The sequence below is a fragment of the Gallus gallus genome, chromosome 1 (genome assembly GCF_016699485.2).
Source record: "Gallus gallus isolate bGalGal1 chromosome 1, bGalGal1.mat.broiler.GRCg7b, whole genome shotgun sequence".
Lineage (NCBI taxonomy): Eukaryota > Metazoa > Chordata > Aves > Galliformes > Phasianidae > Gallus > Gallus gallus.
The window spans coordinates 62,556,691-62,564,569 of record NC_052532.1 but is presented as its reverse complement, the minus strand read 5'-3'; the positions used below and the strand labels follow the sequence as shown (position 1 = coordinate 62,564,569).

At 50.3% G+C, this 7,879-nt stretch overlaps 1 protein-coding gene across 1 annotated transcript; it reads left to right on the top strand.

The window, feature by feature from the left end:
- Positions 1 to 1,556: 1,556 nt before the first annotated feature.
- Positions 1,557 to 7,641, top strand: LOC121108242 (RNA-directed DNA polymerase from mobile element jockey-like). The gene is made up of 2 exons (XM_040655628.2): positions 1,557 to 3,360; positions 4,172 to 7,641. The coding sequence occupies exons 1-2, from the start codon at positions 3,336 to 3,338 to the stop codon at positions 5,434 to 5,436; spliced, it is 1,290 nt and encodes a 429-aa protein (XP_040511562.1). The 5' UTR covers positions 1,557 to 3,335; the 3' UTR covers positions 5,437 to 7,641.
- The last annotated feature ends 238 nt before the right edge of the window (positions 7,642 to 7,879 follow it).

Below are 7,879 nucleotides of genomic sequence, written 5' to 3'. Positions count from 1 at the left end.
TACTTGATGCAGCGGGGAATGTGACCACTGAGGATAGGGAGAAGGCTGAGGTCCTCACAGCTTTCTTTACATCTGCCTTTAATAGTCAGATCAGTTATCCTCAGGGTACTTTATGCCCTGATCTGGAAGTGTGGGATGCTACGCAGAATACACGCCCAGTGATTCAGCTGGAGACAGTTAGAGAGCTTCTCCTCCCTCTGGACTGTCACAAGTCCATGGGACCGGATGGGTTCCACCCAGGGGTGCTGAAGGAGCTGGCGGGGGTGATTGCCGGGCCGCTCTCTGCCATCTATCAGCACTCCTGGTTATCTGGAGAGGTCCCAGAGGACTGGAGCCTTGCTGATGTGACTCCCATCTACAAGAAGGGCCGTAAGGAGGATCCAGGGAACTACAGGCCTGTCAGCCTGACCTCGGTACCAGAGAACGTTATGGAGCAAATCATCATGGGGAGATCACACGGCACATGCATGGCGTCCAGGGGTTCAGGCCCAGCCAGCACGGGTTCATGAAAGGCAGGTCATGCTTGACCAACCTCATCTCCTTCTACAGCTGGGTGACCAGACTGGTAGACGAGGGAAAGGCTGTCGATGTAGTCTACCTAGACTTCAGCAAAGCCTATGTTATGGTGTCTCACAGTATTCTCCTGGGGTAACTGGCTGCCCGTGGCATGGACAGGTATACCCTTCTTCGGGCAAGGAACTGGCTAGAGGGCCATGGCCAGCAGGTAGTGGTTAACGGAGTTAAGTCCAGCTGGCGACCCGTTACAAGTGGTGTCCCCCAGGGGTCGGTACTGGGGCCCATCTTGTTTCATATCTTTACTGATGACCTAGATGAATGGATTGAGTGCACCCTCAGTATGTTTGCAGATGATGCCAAGTTGGGCGGTGGTGTTGAACTGCCTGAGGGTAGGGAGGCCCTTCAGAGAGATCTAGATAAGCTGGATCGCTGGGGCAAGGTGAATGGGATGAGGTTCAACAAGGCCAAGTGCCGGGTCCTGCACTTTGGCCACAATAACCCCATGCAGCGCTACAGGCTCGAGGATGAGAGGCTGGATGACTGTGAAGAAGAAAGGGGCCTGGGGGTGTTGGTTGATGCGCGGCTGAACATGAGCCGACAGTGTGCCCAGGTGGCCAAGAGGGCCAACGGCATCCTGGCCTGCATTAGAAACAGTGTGGCCAGCAGGAGCACGGAGGTAATCGTCCCCCTGTACTCAGCAATGGTGAGGCCGCCCCTCGACTATTCTGTTCAGCTTTGGGTCCCTCACTACAAGAAAGACATAGAGGCCCTGGAACATGTCCAGAGAAGGGCAAGGAAACTGACGAGGGGTCTGGAGCACAAGTCTTAGGAGGAGCGGCTGAGGGAGCTGGGATTGTTCAGTCTGGAGAAGAGGAGGCTCAGGGGAGACCTCATTGCACTCTACAACTTCCTGAAGGGAGGCTGTGATGAGGAAGGGTTTGGCCTCTTCTCTCAGGCAACAAACAGGACCCGAGGAAACGGCCACAAGTTGTACCAGAAGAGGTATAGGTTAGACACAGAGAAAAACATTTTCTCTCAGAGAGTGAAGAGGCGCTGGAATGGCCTGCCTAGGGAGGGGAGGTGGTGGAGCTGCAGTCCCTGGCAGTGTTCAAGAGGCGTCTGGATGAGGAGCTACGAGATATTGTTTAGTGGCTAGTGATAGCAGTGCTATTGGGAGGACGGTTGCACTAGATGATCTTATAGGTCATTTCCAACGTTGAGATTCTATGATTCTGTGATTCATTTCTGCTCGGTGTTTCTGCATTTCTGCATTTATTTCTGCTTGGTGGTCTGAGGAAACATGGACACTGGGGGGGGGGGGAGAGGGGGGTGCCTATCTAGAGGGTTTGGTTCTTTGACAGGCAGCTGCCCTGAGCTCTTCTGTCTTAGAGTAATGGTGCCTACCATGGAACAGTAGTGACAGCACAGCCACATGGCTGCCGCCACCGCACCTCTTCCCACCGTGACACGGCAGCAACATGGCGGCTGCTGCTGCATCCCCTGCCACTGTCAGAGGGCTGCCGTGCCTCTATCCCGCTGTGACACGGCTTGCAAAGATGCACTTGCCTCTTCTTACAATGAATAAGTAATTAATTAAATAAAAGTTTATGACTCGTCGCTGTTCCGGGTGGGGGGGTTAATTAGGGCAGGTAAGGCTGGATTAGGTTGTGAAGAAACACGCACTGTTTATTGCTGTGTGTTGCTGGAGAGCGTTGAGTAAGTGCATCGTGGCCCTATACAGTGTAATCACTGTATTGAGGTTTCCCTTCTTGTCTTCTGCCTTTGCAGGTATTTTTTTATTTCGTCCCACTTGTTCAATTTCATTTCCAGTTCTCTCTCTCATCCCTCTGCAGTAGTCTGATCAAAGACTGCAGTAGACTGATCAAAGGTATAGGCCTGAGTGGCTGCTGGGTTACACCACACCACAGAGCCCACTGGCGCCCAACCTCTGCTCCTCTGAGTGTCCTCGTGTGTCAGAAAACAATCAGAACGTTTATAGATGTGGGGAAAAGCTGAGAGCAGCCACACTGCTGACCACTGGCACAGAGTAAACGCTCTGCAGAGCAGAGCTGAGGGAGAGAGCTCCTCAGGCCGAGAGGCGCTGCGCTCCTTGCCCCCCACATCGCTCAGGCACGCATGTTGGCCTCGCAATCAGGAGGAATTACCGCCTAACACCCAGCAGCAGAGGCACAGTACCATTGGTGAAGACAAAACAGCAGCAGATGGGTGCTAACAGAATGTTTTTAATACTGGCATCCCAACCTGCCTTCAGCCCGCACCCGGGGGGCACTGCTGAGGTGAGCTGTGCTGGTCAAAGCCCGTGAGACAGGCTGAGGGGGAAGGAAGAGTCCTGGATTCAGCTGAAGAGGGGCAAACAAACCACAGCTGGGTAGGGTGGAGCCGTTGCTGTGAAGGGCGGCAGTGGAGAGCAAGGCTGGGACTGGGGCTGGCCAGGACACCGCCGCCATTGGGCTGGGGGCGTTCAGTACCCTGTGATGTCACGTGATGCAATAATGCCGAGCGCAGTGGGCAGTTGGTTAGCAGTTGGACCTGCTGGCCTGCAGTTGGACCTGCTGGCCCGCGGTTGGACCTGCTGGTCTGCGGTTGGATCTGCTGGTCTGCGGTTGGATCTGCTGGTCTGCGGTTGGATCTGCTGGATATCAGCCGGATCTGCTGGATAGCAGTTGGAGCTGCTGGATAGCAGTTGGATCTGCTGGATAGCAGCTGGATCTGCTGGATAGCAGCCGGAGCTGCTGGTTTGCAGTTAGCGCTGCTGGTTTGGTCCTTTTCCTTTTTCTGGGCCTTGATCAGCAGTATTCATGGCTCTACCTTGGTTAGTGACTGGTGAGTAGTTGTGTTTTTGCCACCATTTTCCTCTTCCTTTATGGTAAATAGTTCATATCTCAGCCCATGGGCTCTACTTCTTCTCCCGTTCTCTCCCTCATCACACCTGAGGAGCGAGAGCAAAGGGCGCTGCGCTGCTGAGCCGCATTGAGCCACTGGGGCCCAGCCTCTGTCCCTCTGAGTGTCCTTGTATGTAGGAAGGTGATGGCAGTGCGTAACAAGGTTCTTCTCAGGCCCGGTCGTCAGAGGCTGAGGTGGTACGCATCCTTGTAACGTCAGGTCGTTTCTTAAAATAGAAAATAACCCTTCCAGTAAAACCTTAAATTGGAAGGCACCACTGTGTACTGCACAAGTGTAGGGCACGGCCGAAGAGCTAGTACAAAACTTACCATCATCCCTTGTGTGGGATGACGGTTTTGAAGGAAGTCCCAAAAATTCGTCCCCAGTTTTGTTCAATTTTAAGTCCAAGGGAACTCAAAGTCCCTTTCTTTCCCCTTTATGTCGGGGTACCCGGTGCCTCTCCCCCCAGCTCCCTCCCCTATATGACCTGTATCAGAGTATCATTTTCACCTGTGGATAAGTAATAGATACAGCACGTGGGCCTAAGAAGGACCTTCATGGCCTTTGCTTCTCGCTTTATTTCTGTGTGGTTTTGGAAACAAGCACTAGAAAGAGGCATCCATGTGGTTTGGTTCTCTGATGGGTGGCTGCCCTGAGCACTGCTCTATTACAGTACTACTGCCCGTTATGTGAATATAGAGACACAGCGGTGACATGGTAGATGCTCAAGTAACGCTTGCTATTGTGACAGGGCTGCTGCCTGCCGCCTGGCTCTTCTGGCAGTCTACTGCGCTGCCTGCCTCTTCCTGGCATCTGCTACACTGCCTGCCTCTTCTCGCAATCTACTACATTGCCTGCCTCTTCTTGTACTCTTGTACACCGCCTGGCTTTTCCTGGAAACTACTACGCTACCTGGCTCTTGGCATCTGCTACACTGCTCACCTCTATTTTGGAATCTACTGCGCTGTCTGCCTCTCTTTTGGAATCTACTATGCTGCCTGCCTCTTTCTGGGAATAATCTATGCTGCCTGTCTCGTTTTTGGAATCTACTATGCTGCCTACCTCTTCTTGGAATCTACTATATCACCTGCCTCTGCTTGGAAACTACTACGCTGCCTGCAGCTTCTTTGGAACATACCATGCTGCCTGCAGCTTCTTTGGAATGTACTATGCTGCCTGCAGCTTCTTGGGAATAAACTACACCACCTGAAGGCTCTCTGGAACATACTATGCCACCTGCATCTTCTTTGGATTACGCTGTGCCGCCTGCCTTGTATTTGGAATATACTATACCGCCTGTATCTTCTTTGGAATGTATTACGGCACATGCCTCTTTTTGGAATATACTACACCACCCGTACCTTCTTGGAATACATGATGCCATCTGCCTCTTTTTGGACTATACTGCGCCGCCTGCCTCTTCTTGGATTATACAGCGCTGCCTTCCTCGTCTTGAAATATACTGTGCCGCCTGCCTCCTTCTGGAATATACTATGCGACCTGCCTCTGTTATGGAACATACTATTCCACCTGCCCCTTCTATGGAATATACTACGCTGCTTGCCTCTGCTGTGGAATAGACTACGCTACCTGGCTCTGCTATGGAATAGGCTACGCCACCTGCCTCTCCTATGGAATAGGCTATGCCGCCTGCTTCGCTCATGGAACATACAGCACCACCTGCCTTGTTCATGGGAAATACCACGGCGCTTGCCTCCTTTTGGAATACACCACACCGCCTGGCTCTTTTTGGAATATATCACGCCACCTGGCTCTCTTTGCAACATACCGTGCAGGCTGGCTCTCTTTGCAACATACCATGCAGCGTGGCTCTCTTTGGAATACACCACACAGGCTGGCTCTCCTTGGAGTATACCACGCAGGCTGGCTCTCCTTGGACTATACTATGCCGCTTGGCTCTGTTTGGAGTACACCAGACCGACTGGCTCTCTTTGGAATACACCACACTGCCTGGTCCTCTTGGGAATAGAGTACGCCACCTGGCTCTCCTTGTAATAAGTACACCACCTGGCTCTTTCCATTAAATTTGCAATGGCTTCTTCTTTATAGAACTGTACTGCATTTTCCTTCTTTTATCATAGCGTGGCTTGGTTTGGAAGGGACCTCAAGGATCATCAAGTTCCAACTCCCCTGCCACAGGCTAGCCTAGGTCAGCTACTACTTGTGCTGCTTATTGGACAACTGCATCTCCAGCTACCAGAGGGTTCCAAATAGCTACTAGAGTGCCATACTGATGAGAGGGGGCTTGCTGCAGGGTAAGATCTCTCATCTGACGTCTAAATTTATCTAGGTCGGGGCTTCCTTATAAAGTCTTCCCCATAAATTGCCTCTTTCATTCCCAATTCCCTTACGTACGTTTATAAATCTGCCATGGTATCCCACATTCCACTAGGAGTGAGCACATCACTTCCATCTGGCCACGTGTTTCAGGGTACGTTTGGATCCTAGAGACAGGTTGTCTCAGGAGCAGAGGCAAGCAAACTACGCATTTAGAGCAGCACAGAGGGTTTTGAGTTTTATTCAATATACACACGCTCAAACACAGGCATCCATTTTAAATAATCCCAGTGAGCAGCAAGCAGGAACTCCTTAGGCTAACGCACTATTATTTACCAACCCCTGAGAGATGGCAAAACAACAAAAAGGAGAGGGAGAAGGGAGACGCCAGCATTGGATTTGATAGGTAGTGCCAGCAGGCCGTCCCTGCTTCAAAGTGCAGATCTTCCTCTTTTTCTTTCTGGAAAAACTCTGCAGTAGTAAGTACTACACGTGAAAAGTTATCAGAGGAAAATAATGTTATACCCATATTTAATTTTTAATCTGAGATCTTGGATATTATTAACTTTCCTGGCAGTATTCGGAGGAGTAATTCCATAATGCAGTACTGAAAAGAACTGCAAAGGAGCCACACGTAAATAGAACTGAATTATCTTTTGCAAAGATCTGCAAAAGAATTGAGGGCATGCAGGCTGCATGGGAAAGCCTACAGAAAATCAAATATATTTAACGTGTGGCAGACCTCCTTGCCTTCAGTCGTGCCTCCTGAGTTCCTGTACTCTGGGGACCAAATCTACCTCTGTGCCAGCAGCCGTGGGACAAGATTGAGCTACAGTCTCAGAGGGGTTTTTGGTTTGTTTCACATTGCTTGCCCTACTGGGAAAGGTTTGGGAATCAATGGTTGCAAGGAAAGAAAGTTGTGAAAACTGAAACCAAACGAGGCCTATGGCAACAGTTCTGGCCTCCATCTGCAGGGATGTGACAAGAGACAGGAGTGCAGCAGACTAGGTCGGTAGACCTGTAAGAAAGCAGAAATTTAAGATTACGCGTGTAGCAGTGCACTGAAAGCAAACAAGTATCTTCTCAGGCAACTGTATGGATCCTCTCAGTCATATCTACGCATTCATATTCAAAAGTAACTGTGCCAGCTTGAGCTGACGAGTCTGACAATCACTGCTGATGCTTCAGAGTGCAAAGATCTGAATCGCTGCTATGCAAGCATATTTCCTCCCACACAGCAGCTTCCCAAAACTCTTCCATGACCAGGCACTGCCATTCCCTTTTTATGGCTTAGCTCTGGCAGAGTTGTCAAGGCGCTTCCCTGGACCTAATATGCTCTCTCAGCTTTTTTTTCCAAAGCGAACATCTATGGAATAGCCCCAAATTTTACAAAGGATGACGTGCCCTAACAGTAAGGAAATGATAATAGCAAACCAACTGCACAATTGCTGAACTGAAGAAAGCCTTCCTAGAATTTAACGCAAGGCTCCTCTTTTCCATGGTTAAAGTACACACTTATGGAGAAACGTGACGTATTCTTTGGATTCATTGGAGCTCTGGTCATTTATGTCTAAAGAATGTCTAACCCTGGTCTTCAGGGTTTGGTGAAAAATTCCATGTTGGTGTTGGTAAGACTGGTGTCTTACAGGTACACCAAAGGCAGCTTCTTTAAGTAGAAGATGATGTTAAGCACAGAAAAATCCATGGCATACTGCTAAATTTGTGTTTTGTCCACCTTCCTCAAGAAGGCAAAAACTAGTCAAAACTTTTTTAGATACCCAACTTTCATCACTGCTGACAAGCCGCTTCATGCTGACACAGCTACATCAATAAGGCCAAGTGCAGGGTGCTGCACTTGGGTCGGGGCAATCCCAGGTATTTATACAAGCTAGGGGAAGATTTCCTTGAGAGCAGCCCTGCAGAAAAGGACCTGGGGGTCCTGGTGGACAAGAAGCTGGACACGAGCCAGTAGTGCGCGCTTGCAGCCCGGAAGGCCAATTGTGTTCTGGGCTGCATTAAAGAAGGAGTGGCCAACAGGGAGAGGGAGGTGATTGTCCCCCTCTACCTGGCTCTTGTGAGGCCCCACCTGAACTACTGTGTCCACTACTACTAGCAAAACTGCCATCTTGAACTTCAAGAGGGCGGACTTCGACCTGTTTAG